This window comes from Macrobrachium nipponense, chromosome 18 (assembly GCF_015104395.2).
Source record: "Macrobrachium nipponense isolate FS-2020 chromosome 18, ASM1510439v2, whole genome shotgun sequence".
NCBI classification, from domain to species: Eukaryota; Metazoa; Arthropoda; class Malacostraca; order Decapoda; family Palaemonidae; genus Macrobrachium; species Macrobrachium nipponense.
The window spans coordinates 35418545-35434901 of NC_087211.1; the positions used below are offsets into that span (position 1 = coordinate 35418545).

The window sequence follows — 16357 nt, forward strand, 5'->3', positions numbered from 1 at the left end:
TACTTCCTCCAGCGTTAACAAAAGATCCCAAATACTTAAACTTATCAACTCTCCTTATTGCTCTCCACAAGCTGAATACTTTCTCTATCATCCCCCTCAGTGGTGGTACACATATATTCTGTCTTTGGATCTACTTATTCTCATTCCTCTGTCCTCCAGTACTTGTCTCCATCTTTCCAATTTCACTTCCAGATTCTTCCCAGCTCTCTGCACACAGAACAATATCATCCGCATACAATATGTTCCATGGTACTGTCTCCCTTACTTCCTCTATTATAACACCATCACTATGTTAAAGATAAATGGGCTCAGAGCCGACCCCTGGTGTAATCCTACTCTCACCTCAAAAACCTTCTGTCTCCCCAACACTGCTCCTCACTCTGGTAAATACATTCCGGTACATCTCTTTGTATCAATCGCACATACTTCTCTGGCACCATCTTCTCCCTCAGGCTCCTCATACCTCTTGTCTCGGGACTCTGGTCATAAGCCTTTTCAAGGTCAATGAATACCATATGTAGGTCCCTTGTCTTTCCCCGAATTTCTCCATTATTTGCCTCAGACAAAATATACCATCTGTTGTTCCTTCCCCTTCCCTCATAAATCCCATCTGCTCTTTACCTATTGTACTTCTTCTCTCAGTCTAGCATCTATCATCCTTTCCAGTATCTCAAAGTGTGGGACATCAATTTAATGCCCCTATAATTACCACATCTTGGACATCGCCTTTCCCTTTAAAAATTGGGATCAATATACTCCCACGCCACTCATTTGGTATCTTTCCTGTTCAAGGATCTTTATCATAAGATCGTACAGTATATCCACTCCTTCATCTCCTAATGCTTTCCATGCCTCCACCGGGATCATGTCTGGTCCGGTTGCCTTCCCATTCTTCACTTCTTCAGTGCATTTAGTACCTCTTGCCTAGAAAACCTCATTACCATGCCAATGTTCACTTGCCCATCCTCTCTTATTAGTCTATTATTTTGTTCTTCATTTAACAACTGTTCGAAGTATTCTTTCCATCTCTTCACAATGTCTTCCTCCTTTCTAAGCACACACCCTCTTGATTCTTATTTGTTTGATGTGTGTTATATCTTTGGTGCTCTTATTTCTAGCCTTGATAGCTTCATCATCTTCTTTAATCCTTCCTTTGTCCCCCCAGCTCATTAACACATCATCATACGACTGTGCTTTTAGCTTGGGGGGCTACCACCTTTTTCACACCAACCCTGTTTTTCTCTCTGTACCTCCTTTTCTGGTCTTCCACCTGCTGTAATAGAGCTTATACCCATTTCCTATCTCTCTAGTTCCACAACTTTTCACTAGTCTCCTGTACACAGTCTTCCTGTTAGAGTACCAATGTTCCACGTATTAGGGCTTGTGGCCTTGTATGATAAAGGCGCCTATGAGGTAATGTTAGACTTGCGATAATCTATACGCTAAGTCGGTTGGTATTGCACTTCCATCTTCAATAGAGTGTTTTGGGGTTTGTAGATCACTTACGAAGTCGGTATTATCTTGTTGGTTATTACGACGATGTGTTAAACTCATGGTTCAGTGAGGAGGTTCTTGTAGAAAACACGAAGTATAAAAATAGAGATATATTCTTCTGAAGTTTTACATGGTGAAGATCAGATATGATTGTACAAGTCTTCTTAATAACGATAGCTTGATCGCTTCTGCCAATGATGATGGCTAATCCTATTCCTATACATGATAAAGCTTAGGCTAAAGAGGTACAGGTCTTCTAATGGACGATAGCTAACTCTGTTATCCTGTCTACCATCTCTGTTACAAGTTATGAAGGAACAGACAGTAGTTCGAACATATGAACATACATACAAATGACATAGTTTCATACGAACATACAATCAAAATGAGACACGCTACAGATCACGTAGGCCGTTTGAATTATAGGCCGGGGTAGTTGTCTCAAGCAGGGAGCTTGGACTAAGGTTTATAAACAATTGAATGACTACAGGTGACGGCATGTTATCTTAGCCTACTTTTATTGTATACGTCATCTTTAGCGTCTCTAGTTCCTTGATCACATTCCTGCAAGCAATCTTTTATATATATGGACTAACATTCCATATTTTTATTATGTAAACACTTACACACGTAGCTGCTCCTATCTTCCACTCTTTCACAAACTTCCTTGGCCACAGTCATGATCATAGGATAGATTGGCCGAATACTAGTTTACTACCTCAGAGTACGTAGTGATGTAGGCCAAAAAAAGAAAAAAATGGTTATAGGAGAAGCCCTTGTAAATGTAATGAATACTTTTGAGAAAAAGTTTTTTTTACTCAAGAAGATTATTTCACCAATGAAATGGTTTGCAAAGCCACCAAAAGACATCTGCCAAGATTCAGCAATTTTGGATACACATTAATCAGCAAGACAAACAACCAATATGCTAACTCCCACTAAGCTACAGCAATTTTAGGAATTGCCTGTAGATTACTTAGTAATTCTTTAGCTACTGGTACCTAACAGGAAAAACAGGCTGTGTTTTGTCATCTTTTTTTTTTTTTTACCCAAGTTGTCTCATGTATTAAGGCTGGAGAGACAAACTTATCAAGTTAATAAAGGCCTCGTTTGACATAGAAAAGTTGTGCACATACAGTAATTGTTGATTTTCTTGACCCGAGAAGATGATTTCACACTTTTTTTTACTATTATTCATTACGTACATATTCCTATTTGAATTCACATGGAATGAAGGATTTGAGTAGTTGATGTGGAAAGTTGCATTACTGTATTACTGTACATACCTTGTAGTACAGGTGGTAATAATCACCTCTTAATTGAACTGATAATCATTTTAGGTGTTTTGACTTATCAGCTTTACAATAAAGGATTTTGACGTAAGGAAAAAATCTATTTTCTGGGCGATTGGCTCGTGTCGCCAGCGAAATATCCTTTAATCTATTATTTTATAGGGTAAATGTACTAACACATACCAGAGAATAAATAAAATAAAGAAAAAGGTCAGTATAAACTGACTCGCTCACCCTCTAGGAGGTGTCGGTATGAACACTAGGCGAGTGAGACCACTACCACGAGCCAAATGCCAATAGAAAATCTCCCACTACAAAACCCTCCAAGAGGGGAGCCGTCCCACAGAGTGAGCAGCTCGTACTATACTACTCCAATCCCATGCTGCCGACTGCTGCGCCTCTGGTCGGCCATCTTGAAGTTAGCAGGGACAATCTTGAGCGAAAGGGATGGGTAGGGTGGGATTTCGCTGGCGACACGAGCCAATCGCCCAGAAATAGATTTTTCCTTACGTCAAAATCCTTTTTCTGGGCTCAGCTCGTGTCGCTTGCGCGAAATCGTACCAGAGAAACAGCACAAGATTGTAAATAAAGTAAACAAAGTAATAAAATAATAATTAACTTAAAAATAGGTCTCAAATAAAAGATAAAATATAAATGAACTGAATATAATTGCTAAAAAGATACATATACACAGTGAAATAAAATTAAAACTATGCTTAAATTACCCTTAAAAACTAATCATGTAATAAACATAAGGTAATTTACATATATATAGGTACAATGATTACATGTCATCAATGAAATCTGTGTAACAATATGCATCAAAAGAATAATAGCAATTAATATAAAAATAGATAAACACATTAAGCAACAATAAAAATATATATCAGGAATGTATATGACTTAATATACAAAACCCGTAACCATTGTAATATGATGTATCCCCTAGCATAAAAATAAGGGGTTAACATCTATGAGATCAATGTTGTAATCATCTGTGAGTGTCCCTAACCAGACAATAAGGGGCACTACACAATCATAAAGCAGCTAAGACACAAGGTGAATGCCAATGAACAAGGTAGGAATAGACGAACTGTTGGGTGAGGCAGGTAGAAAGGAGGACTGAATCTTCTACTACAATTTAGCTAGAGTCAGGGGAAAACTATGTTACCCGCTGCTACTGCTGGGAATTTCAGAGCTTCCAAGGACTTAAGGTATGTGACCGTTTGAACACTGTCGGCGATTTCCATCCGGTATACTTTTTCAAATCATCGAAGTTCATAGTTGGAAGTAATTAATTGAGGTGGCTACTCTGCTGACATCAGGTGCTTTTGAGGGAAAGAGTCAGGATTGGCTTGTTTAATAAAGTACAGGATTTGTGCCTGATGCCTTTAATGGATAAAGTTCCACCTTTTTTCCTTCTTAAAAGAGGTGGGGCCCCGATGAGGTATGAGGAGGTCCTGGATAGAAAGGCTCGTAAGGTTGAAACTGGACAAAGGGATACATCTTGTGGAAGAGGTAGTACCTTCCAAGGTTCCCACCTCATCAAAGGATCTTCATTCTTTGCCAAAAAGCTACGTTCCGGAGAAAGTAGGACTTCCCCCGTGGGAAGGAATTGAATATGATCCGGATCTCTGGATAAAGCCGACAGTTCTGAAATTCTTGCTCCTGAAGCTAGGCTTAATAAAAATAGGGTTTTTCTTAGGAGCATCATAAAACGAGCATGTGTCATTATCGGTTTCGGAAGCCAGTTTTAGAACATCGTTTAAGAACCATGAAACTGACGTAGGCCTCACAGAAGGCCTAAGTCTAGCATCAGCCTTAGGAATAGACGAGAAGTAGGTATCCGTCAAGTCTATGTTAAAACCAAATTGAAATATCTTTTTCAAGGCTGACTTGTTTGTCGTAATCGTGCTAGCTGCTAAACCTTTTTTCAAATAAGGATCTGAAGAAGGATATAGCTGTAATTAACTGTCATGATTCTGATATCTGACTCTCTCAGGAAGGTTGCTAACTTTTTGACAGCAGCATCATACTGCCTCAAAGTGAATCCCTTTTATCGGATTCCAGGAAGAGAATATTCTGAGGGTCAATATTCGCATCTCTTTTTGCCGCAAACTTCATGAAATCCATAAAAGTTAGGGTTTTGAGAATCCCTGAGGAAGCGAACACAGTCTTTCGTTTGTACTGACTGGGAGAGCTTGGGACTGGGGATCGAAGGGGGACGAAGGCCCAGTTCCAGAATTTTAGGGGATACCAATTGCTCTTCGGCGGCCAGTCATGGGGCTACTAGAGCCACTTGACCCTTGAATGTCCTGAGTTTGTCAATACTTTCATAAGGAGATTCACTGGTAGGGGAAGACGTAAATCTTCTCCCAGTTGTTCCAGTCCAGAGCCAGGGCGTCCGTGGCGTAAGCCAGAGGGTCCAGGTTGGGGGCTACATAACAACACGGTAGTTTGTGGTTCGCTTGGGATGCGAAGAGATCCACCTGTAGCCCTGGGACTCTTTGAAGGATCCATTGGAACGAACTTTTGTATAGTGACCATTCCGACTCTAGGGGTACTGATCGGGATAGGGCGTCTGCTATGACGTTTTCTCACTCCAGCTATGTGATGGAGGAAAGATGCCAACTGAACTTGTCTGCCAGGGAGAAGATGGCTATCATGACGTGATTTAGATGACGTGACTTGGAGCCTCCTCTGTTTATACAATGTACTACCACTGCGCTGTCCAGGACTAGCTTTATGTGGGAGTACTTGGTGGGTGTAACCTTTTTAGAGTCAAGAACACTGCCATTGCCTCCAGTACGTTTATATGGAACTGACGGAAACTGGGGTGACCAAATCCTTGAACCTTTTTTTTGACCTGGGAATACCCTCCCCAGACCGCTTAAGGACGCGTCTGTGTGGATGGGTGATCCCTGGTGGAGGGAACTGAAGGGGTACTGACACTGATAGATTCTTGACTTTTGCCCACGGCCGAAGAAGATTCTTTAGAATCAGAGGCACTGAGGATAGCTTGTCCCTGGACCTGACATTTGCTCGCGAGCGCCAGATCCTGGTTAGGTCTTTCAGTTTGGCTTTCATTAAGACGTTCGTTATGACTGACTTCGCTATTTCTTTCCTTTTGGTAGATGGAATCGACAGAGTGTGGGAGGATAGATTCCATTGAATGCCTAGCCACTGAAAGTTTGACTCTGGAGTGAGTCTTGACTTGGACTTGTTTATCTTGAATCTAGATATTCTAGGAACTGGATCACTTTCAGTGTTAGCCTTGTTGCATTCGTCGACTGATGTGGGGCCCAGATCAACCAATCGTCGAGATACGCCACTACCATAATCCCTTGCGATCTGAGTTGTTGCACTACCACTTCCGCTAGCTTCGTGAACACCCTGGGTGCCACGTTGAGTCCGAATGGAACTACCTTGAAGGAGAATGTCTGGTCTCCTATCTTGAATCCCAGATACGGACGGAAGTGTCTTGCAATAGGGATATGATAGTAGGCGTCTGTAAGATCGATAGAGGTGGTGACGGCCCCACGGGGAAGTAAGGTCCGCACCTGTGAGATCGTGAGCATCTTGAACTTGTCGCAGCGGATGGCTAAGTTTAAGCGGGACAAGTCTAAGATTACCCTTCTTTTGTGGAGCCTTTCTTTGGCACGCTGAACAAGCGACCTTGAAATTTTAACCTCTTGACTCTCGCTATAGCTCCTTTCTGAAGGAGGTCCTCTGCGTACTCTGTCAATTCTTTGGAAGGAAGTTGACGGAAAGGTCTGGCTGGAGGTGGGTTCGTCAACCAGCTCCAAAACCCCAGCCCTTTTGACCACTATGCTCTGAGCCCACTGGCTGAAGTTCCACCGGTGGCGAAAGTGTAAACAGCTCCCTCCTACCGAAGTTCTTCATTGGTTCTGGTAACCACCTCGGCCATCCTCTGAAGTGCTTTCCCTATTGAAGGGGCCTCCCGATCCTCCTCCCACGAAAGGACCGCTTACCTCTGCCTCCCTTACCCGAGCGGTCATACTTCTGGAAGCTTGACTCTCGAAGGCTTGATTGTAAGCTGGAGAGTGGCGTATGAGGTGGAGGGTTGAGGCTGAGGGGATATCATAAATTGGCTGTGATTGACCCTTAGAAGTGGAGGGTTGGGCTGTCTGCACTAACGGCACTGCTGGAACTTGTTGAGGAAAGCGTGGTTGCTTCTTTTGGTAAGGTTGGAAACGTCTGGGTTTCCTCTGTCCCTTACCTTTAGGTGTCAGGTCTTGCCTCCTCCTAGCCGTAAGGCCCCAACGGTCTTTAAGGCTCTGGTTCAACCTCGTAGCCTCTGCCTGGACTTCCTTAACCATAGCCTCTGGGAAGAGATCTGCGCCCCAGATGTTAGAGGAGAGTAACCTATTCGGCTCATGTCGAATGGTTGCCTCTAGCAGGACATGCTTCCTACAATTCGTTCTAGCAGTGGCAAACTCGAACATAGCTGACTGCACCGTTTGAGTCAGGGCTTTGGTTTCATAAGCTTAAAAATTGGTTCTGAACCATAAGCCATGGTTGTACCTCAGACATAGCCATCGAGTTGATTGATCTGGCTAGTCGTGATTTTGAGTCAAATTCAGCCTGAATAAGACTATCTGGAGCCTGGGTAGCTTTTCACCAAACTGCTACCATAGCACAGTCCGTTGAGTTTGCCAGCTGAGAATGTATTCGGCAAGTCTTCCCACAATTCTCCAATTGAAGGGAGTAACGGAGATGTGGGATCTGCTTCTTTCAACTGAGGCATGGGTTCCCCCTTCTGGGCCGCTGAGATGGTCGACCTTGCTATCTTGGTTAGGAACGGGAGCGGGGTACTCTCATCCATTGTGAAAATGGTAAAGGGATTTTTAAATGGTGTATCTTGGTGTTGACAACAATCCATGTCCTCTAAACATCTGAGCCATTCTCTCTGAGCCTGGTCTCGAGAATAGAGGACTGTCTCCTTTGGTACCCTATCGTCCCGAACCATAGCCGAAGGCGTGAGCCTTGCGTAGCCTATGAAAGGAGGCTGTAGGCCTTCCGGGTTAGAACTCGAAGTCCTCTATTCTTCGAGTTCCAAACTCCGGTATGGAGATGAGACCGTCCTGGAATGGGGGCGTATGACGCTACTCTCCATGGGTTGTTCATGGAGAAAGCAGGAAGTGAGTCATACGGAGGAAGCTGAGTTCCACTAGTGTTGGAGAGTGAGGGAGAGGCTAGAGGGGCTTCTCTTAGCCCGGCTATAATAGAATCCTGGGAAGTGATCCTATCCGACAGGCGAGAGATCATTTGTTCCATACTACTCTTAAGGGACCCCACTAGGTCGCCCACCTGTTGCAACAGGCCAGCATTGGAGTCCAAAGCCGGAGCTGCTGCGGAGGTGGAGGGGAGGCTCTGAATTGGAACCAAAGGTAGCGGAACTGGTGATTCTGCCGGGGTGCGAGATCTCTCCTTGGATTATTTTTCGAGGGACTTAGAGCCGGCAGCTAGACGCTTTAGACCTGTCTGGGCCGGGATTGGGGCCGGGAGATTGCGAGACCGGAGACTTAGTGAGGAAGAAGACGAGGACGTCTTCTTAAAGAAGACGATGACGTCTTAGTCAAGGTCATCACTTTAGCCTTGACCTTAGGTCTAACCGAAGCCTCAGGAGGAGTATATAATTCATCACCCGTAAAGCCTTGGAAGGATGGAGAGGTTGCAGGGGTAGAAGAAACAGTCACACCCAAGGGCGACCCTTGGGTACCCACATTACCTACCTCGACCCAACAGGTCGTCTATACCTACCATCGGTTCAACATTAATATCCAGGGTGCGACATCCGTGGAGATATCCTGGTCTTGTTCAGTTAAGGAGGCCGCCAGCTGTTGTTGGATGAAGGCAATAGTCGGGTCCGCCTCTACTGGGTCGACGTACCCTGTCGCCTTGCCTCCGGGAAAGATTAATAGTGCTAACCGCTTCTCGAGGATGTAGGGCTGACCCTTGGCGGCGTTCTTGCCAAAACCTCCGACCCAGGCCCGCAGGGTAGCCAGTGCGGTATCCCTTACTGCCGGAGCCTGTAAGAGAGGGCGTATTTTAGATTTAAGAATCACTTAAAACTAAAAACTTAGAGTATAACTTAAACTAGATGCCTTAAGTTAAAGTAAAATGATGAAAACTTAAGCACTAAAAAAGAAGCGGAGCAGCTACTGGAGATGAATACTTACGCCTTCCAAAAGCTGGCTCCACCCAGATCGTAACATATGGTACACGTCTCATGGTACCAGACCTGGATGTCCCCGTGCGGAGGTCGCGCATGGAGCATGGGACCGGCAAACTTGTTCGTGTCCACATGGGTCCTGAAGTGAGCGGAACATCCCGGATGATCACAGTTGGTGGCCTGTAATGAAAGGGAAGACACATGAGTATCTTAAAGGGCATCACTTACAGACTAAAGGACAAAAGAACTCCGTTACATGCCGGAGCTCGGAAAAAATTTGGGCATAACCCCTCCCTGCATTGCCTGAATAGGCTATAATCCCGGAGAGATCCGGTAAAATATGAAAGGGAGGGGGGGATGGTTTTAAGGTACTAAGATAAACTTATAGATAACTTAAACCTAAACACAAGCGAACCGGACTAGGTCCAGTGTGAACGCGGAGTGTAGTAACTCAGCAATACGGTAAGGTTAGTAGAGACTACTGTATGTTCCGGTCCACTCTGCTGGGTGGACTAGCTCCTTCCGCTGGATACCAGGGACTCCGATCAGGGAGGAGCTATAGTAAGGAGGGACTAAGGCGAGAGGACATACATGCTCGAGCTAGCACCCGGAGCGACAAGGCAGTAACAGAGGGGGGGAAGGCAGGGCACCCCCACAACGTACCACCCCCGGCCGGACCGAGAAGTCGGAGAGGTCGAGACCAGACTGGGTCGGGGGTGTCCCGACTCCCTAGCCCCTACCGCCTGAGGGGAGAGGGGGAGGCAGGCTCGGGTATGTGGAGCGAGCATGGGCAGACCGACCCACCCCCGCCCGACTCTATGGAAGAGCGGGAGGGGGGGAAGGGTGACTGGGCAGGCTTCTTGTTCTGGCTGTCCCGTGATCACGGAGTGACCACGAGGCGGTAAACTGAGATACGGTAACCAAACCTAGGCCAACCAACTGATCAGAGAGAAGCTATCGGGAAGCAACTTGAACTGAAAAGCGGTAGCATATAGGCCCACAGGGCTAAAACCAACTGATCAGAGAGAAGCTATGTGGAAGCAACCGAACTGATCAGCGGTAGTATAGGCTCTATGAGCCAGGACCTAGGCTAAGCCAGACGCCTAACTAACGAACAATGACAAAATACATAATAAATAAAATAAAATGAAAGAAAGAAAGAAAATGAATATAGCAGGAGAAAAAATCCAGGAGTGTACGACTAACCCGAAGGCAAGTCTTACCACTCAAAGCTAGTCAGGGGCCGATACTAAGAACCTGGACTAGGGTCTGGATAGAAAAAGCCTACATAAGGTGATATACATGCATGCATGACAACCTGAGTAGACCTTAATCTAAATAAAGCGGATAATCAAATAGAGCGTATATAAATAAGGGATGTTCTAGGTATGGGAGACCAAGAACGAACCCATCACGCGGCAGAACCATGCTGCCATGCTTCCGACCCCGACCGAACGTTATTTATACCTAAAAAACGGCAAATACTGTCTCAGGGACGGAAAAAACCAAACTAACCGTAAATACTGAGTACTTAACTTAGCTGCTGCGATAGCTGCACGCTCCATTATGGAAAATCCGAAGAAAGGGCACAAAAAACACAGAGAGAAAAATAACACGTGTGACTCGTGTGCGCTAACTGAAAAGGATGGCCACCAGAGGCGCAGCAGTCGGCAGCATGGGATGGAGTAGTAGTAGTACGAGCTGCTCACTCTGTGGGACGGCTCCCCTCTTGGAGGGTTTTGTAGTGGGAGATTTCTATTGGCATTTGGCTCGTGGTAGTGGTCTCACTCGCCTAGTGTTCATACCGACAACACCTCCATAGAGGCGTGAGGGCGAGCGTCAGTTATACTGACCTTTTCTTTTTCTTTTATTTTTTCACCTTTATATGATTTCCCTGGTATGTGTAGTACAGTTACACCCTAGAAATAATTAGATTCAAAGGATATTTAGCTTGCAAGCGATCACGAGCTGAGCCCAGAAATGCCTGTTGGCCAGAAATATTTTCTATTTATAGATATCTTGGTAAACCTATCTTCATCCTGCAGTTAACAGTGTAGCGTCCTTAGCCTGTTGGGATTTGAATGTCCAGTTTTAACTGTTTCTTTTTATTACTTTGTATGTTACTTATTATTTTGGATGAATCTAAACTGTTTAAAGATAGCTTATTTATAAGAATTTATATTTTCTTCACAGATGATTATGATAGTAGTAAATGATATATCAGCATTAGCCCAGCTTGTCTTTTGTTTAATGTCATGATTTCACACCACTGTAATCTACTTCCTTTCAGGAATACTGAAGGTTACGGATTACTCTTCATCTGAAGGAAGTAGTGACGAAGAAACAAAATAAACCTGTTCCTGATGTAGCCATTAAATCAGAACCTGGGGTAGAGCAACCAGTAACTAATGGTATGTATTTTGTTGTGTATGACTCCCTGTTAGGGGTCTTGGCTTTAGATTGATCTGTAAATTTACTGATGACACACAAAATGATACAAAGACTAGCCCCCAGTGCCAAAATCATATTTACTAAAATTCTTCTGTAACACCATCTGGATGAAATGTCTCTCTCCAGATAAGTGGAAACATGCTATCCCACAAAATAAACCTGGGAAAGATTCAAGTAATCCATCCAGTTATAGACCAATATCTTTGACAAGCTGTTTATGCAAAAATATTGGAAAAAAAGGGATTTTGACGAAGGAAAAATCTACTTCTGGGGGAGGACCTGTGTTGCCGGTGAAAAGTCCCTTTAGCTCACTTTCCAAGTATAAATAGATCCTAATATACTAGAGAAAAAAGCTAGCATGGCATGCTGAGGTTACTACCCTCAGAGCGAGCCCCACCCCAAGGGGCGTGAGTATAAAGTATAGGGGCGAGTGGAAGCCACTACTCACAGGTCCTCTGCCAATTAGAAGATTCCTCTCCAAAATCCCTCCCCACGGCAGGAGCCGTTACAAAACATCACCCACTTTACCTTCCTCTCGCTACTACTACTAATACCCACGCGCCTCCTTCATTCCTGGAATAGACCACCAAGCTTGGACTGGCTGAGGGTGGGGAAAGCAGAAAAAGAAGAAGAAGAAAGAAGGGGGCTGGGTTCACCGGGCGACACAGGTCCTCCCCAGAAATAGATTTTTCCTTCGTCAAAAATCCCTTTCTGGGTTCGACCTGTGTCTGCCGGTGAAAAAGTATCAGAGAATTCCATCCAAGCTAAACAGATAACAAACAAGTGTATAAAATGGGGGTAATGAAATCTAAGGTTCATTTAAAGAATAAATTTAATGCTCTATAACAAGGCAAGAAATTACTTATATACTACTTAAACTAAGACTTAAAACTATGACTTAGAACTAGTAAAAAAGGGAAAGCATAATATGACAATGTACATTTATGGTATCTGAGCAACCTAGACAGGTATGTACAGACTGTTCCGTAAAACCAATACGGTCTCGAAACCGAGGTCTCAATACTATATACTACATGTTCCGGTGGCGGAATGGTCAAGGCCCAGCCCGGCCCGGAAGAGAGAGGTTGGTGGGGAATACAAGCAAGTCAGGTAGGAAGGAGTGAATATTAGGGAAAGAATTAACAAAAGGGCTAAGGAAAGGAGTGGTAAAACTCGCTTATTTAGGGGAGACTATGCTCCGTGCAGCCACTGTTGAGAATTAAGGGCCTCTTAAGTTTTTTAGGTAGTGGTGTTTAAATACTGCTGGAGATTTCCAACCCGTGTATCTCTTCAGGTCCTCAAAATTCATATTTTGAAAATAGTTAATAGAGGTAGCCACTGCTCGGATGTCGTGGACATGTGGGACTGAATCCGGATTGGCCTGTTTAACCCTCTTATGCCGAATGGAACGTACAAACGTCGAGTCAAAATGTCTCCGTATGCCGAAATGGACGTATCATTACGTCGACTCAAAAAAGTGTTTTAAAAATTTGCGGAAAAAACTTATAGGGCCTACCAGCAAAAACTTTTGAATCATGCGCTTGGGGGATGCTGGAGTTCACGGATCAAGGCATTGTTTTGTTTACAATCGCTACGCAGGCGCGCAAGCACGAATTTCTTTCTTATCGCACTAAAAAGTATCCAGGTGACACATCGGAAATTATTCGTCACTTTGACATAATTTTTGCACCATTTTATATTATCCTTTACATTGAAGTATTATATATGAAAATATGTGCAATTTCATGTAAAATACAACAAAAAAATACTCATGATTGTAGCTTTTATCAGTTTTGAAATATTTTCTATATAACGATAAATGCAAAAAAAAAATTTAAACAACCTTCGGTCAACTTTGACTTCTACCGAAACGGTCGAGAAACGCAATTGTAAGCTAAAACTCTTACATTATAGAATATCAATCATTTGCCTTCATTTTGCAACAAATTGGACGAATCTAGCACAATATTCGATTTATGGTGAATTTATGAAAAAACTTTTTCCTTACGTTCGCGCGGTAACTCTTCCGATAAATTTTTTGTACATGAAAACTTACCCAGCAGATATATACTTAGCTATAGACTCGGTCGTCCCGACAGAATTTCAAAACTCGCGGCACACGCGACAGGTAGGTCAGGTGATCCACCGTTCCCGCCGCTGGGTGGCGGGGTCTGGAACCATTCCCGTTTTCTAAGCCATAATTTTCTCTGTCGGTTGAACGGACAACACCTATTGTTCGTTCCTCCATCTTGGATTTCAACTCTGTTTGCCGAGAATTTGGATTGGTTTTTGGTGACATATTCTGTTTTTTCTCTGGCTGGCATACGCTTATTGTGGACTGTTTTTTCGACTTTGGTTTTGACTACTCTTTCACGATGTCTGACGCTAAGGCTTCACCTATGTTAGAGTTTGTAGTAGGGAAGGTTGCAAGGTTAGGCTGCCGAAATCGGCAGTAGATCCTCATAGTGTTTGCGCTAAATGCAGAGAGAATGAGTGTTCTTTTAATAACACCTGTATTGAGTGCAAGAACCTAACAGAGCTGAATGGAAGGAGTTTATCTTCATATGTTAGGAAGCTTGAGAAAGATAGAGTAAGGAAGGCTTCAGCTAGGTCATCTAGTAGATCTTGTTCTCTAGAACAAGAAGTTGTTAACTCTCCTACTAACGATTTTCCCTTAGCCTCAGCTGCTTCTCCTGTTCTGAATCCAAAGATTCTTCTTCAGAGAGGGCAAAATGTAAAAGCTTCCATCAAGAAACTTCAAGCTCAGTTACGAGCTCTAAATGAAGGTAAGAGTGGTGGATAGTGACTTGAGTGTCCCCAGTGCAGTGCAGTCTGACGGTTCCTCATTGCTCCTAGGCCTAGACCGCTTCCAAACTCCCAGGACCAGGGGAGGAGGAATGTCGAAAGCCGCAGGGAGGATGCAGAACATCCCCAAACTGGTCAGGCGTCCCTTCGGCAGATCCTGTTGTAAAGTCCCAGGCTGCCTCGGATTGCCGCAGAAAAGGCGTCCTAAGGGAAGTGTTTTTCGGCCTCAGACTCTTCCTCTCCTAAACGAGGATGGAGTTCGGCCTCTCTTTCGCGCCCTTTGAAGAGAGCCTGGAAGGCGCCTAAAGGAGACGCGGCTGATTCCAGCCCAGAGCGTTTTCCCGAGAATTGGCCCTCGTTGCCTAAGAAGACGAGACAAGAGGAGCCCTCTCTTCAGGATCCTACGAAGAAGTTTCTGATAAATCTGCAAGAGCAGTTAGCTTCTTAGTAGGCTCCTTCGCTAAGGACTCGACAAGGAGGAAAGATGTTTCGCGCCCTGTTAAGAGTTCCGCTAAGCGCCCTATTCTTATAGGAGAGAACCCTCACAATCTCCAGGGCGTTTATCGCCTTCGTCGAGAGATTTGTCCGACAGGAGTTGTTCTCCAGAGAGGAGAGTCCTTTCGCACCCTATAGGCTTTCTTCTCCAAAGCGCCCTATGACGGGTAAGGCTTTGAATCCTGGTAGACAGGACAGAACGTAGCCTCTCTCCTTTGAGACGCGTGAATCGAGCAGAAGTCTCGATCGGTTTAGGTTCAAGGAACCTGAAGATAAACTAAAACTGATTTAGGTATCAGGATCCTCTGGGTCTACAGGACCAGGAGCCAGGTAGGCGCCAAAGAGGCAGCGAGACGCAAGAAAGGGCGTCAAGAACCTCTCAAACGCAGGATTCAGGACGTCAGGAGTCTGCTAGAAGGCAGGAATCAGGACGCCATGAATCAGGACGTCGGGAGTCAGGGCGCAGGAGTCAGGACGTCATGAGTCGGGCGCCAGGAGTCAGGGCGCCAGGAGTCAGGACGCCAGGAGTACGTTAGGCGTCAGGAGTTAGGGCGCCAGGAGCCTGTTAAGCGTCAGGAATCAGGGCGCAGGGATCCATTTAAGCGCCTGAATCAGGGCGTCAGGAGCCTATCAAGCGCCGCGAGTCTGGAGCAACCGCAAGGGCCTAGGGACAACAAGAGTCTAGTAGGCGCAAGAGTGTTTCGGACCGACAGGAGCCTCATTCTTCTTATAGAAGTTCGAACGTTCAGCGCTCCCCTTCTCGGGAAAGGAGTTCTTCTCCCGGGAAGAGCCCGATCACTCCCAAACGGTCTCCTTCAGTGGATCCGTTGGAACAAGTATCGGAAGAGGAGGAGCCCGTAGATGTAGCAGTTTCTGACTACAAGAGGCTCTCTCTTTGCTGCTCAAGGAGTTCGGAGACTCCCTTCATCTGCTGACCTCCTTCACCAGGATTCTTTGATGTCGAGCACAAAAGCTCACAAGTCGTCTTCCTTCGTCAAGATGCGCCCTGCTCTTTGTATGAAAAAGGCCTTAAAGACTTTTTCAGAGTGGTGACTTCTAGAAGGGAAGCGGGCAAAACAGTTTTTTCCTGCCCTCCTTCCAAGTTAACAGGTAAACCAGGAAGGTGGTACGAGACCAAGGAACCTATGGGGTTAGGCCTCCCTTCATCCGCAGACGCGGATTTTGCTTCTTTAGTGGACTCTTCCAGGAGGAAGTCTTTGCTTTCTGCTAAAGCAACATGGGGCAATGTGTGAGCTGGACCACCTTCTAAAGGGCCTCTTTAAGACCCTGGAAGTTTTTCAACTTCATGGACTGGGTTTTTGGGAGCTTTAGCTAAGAGAGCTCAGGACACTGACTTTGTCTCGCATGGAGGAAACCTTTCCAAGCGTCCTGGCTTGGACTTGGGACAGAGCAGTTATGGACGGTTCCGTAGAAGTTGCCTCTCTCGGAACGGGAGTCTTAAAGAAGATGATCGGTCTTTAGCTCTTTCTAGCAAGAGCCATATCACCCTTACAAAGAACATCTCTTCTTTTTGCACCTTTGTCCCCTCATCTGTTTCCACAGGAGACTGTTAAAGAGGTTGCTAAATCTCTTACGGAGAAGGCAACTCAGGATCTCCTCACTC

At 44.9% G+C, this 16357-nt stretch overlaps 1 protein-coding gene across 1 annotated transcript in view; it reads left to right on the forward strand.

The window, feature by feature from the left end:
- LOC135196548 (zinc finger protein 830-like) overlaps positions 1-16357 on the forward strand; it is a 141079-nt gene that overhangs the window by 98540 nt on the left and 26182 nt on the right. The window contains exon 5 of the mRNA XM_064223396.1: positions 11284-11393. Within this exon, the coding sequence (XP_064079466.1) occupies positions 11284-11393 (110 nt within the window). The remainder of the gene's footprint in view (positions 1-11283; positions 11394-16357) is intronic.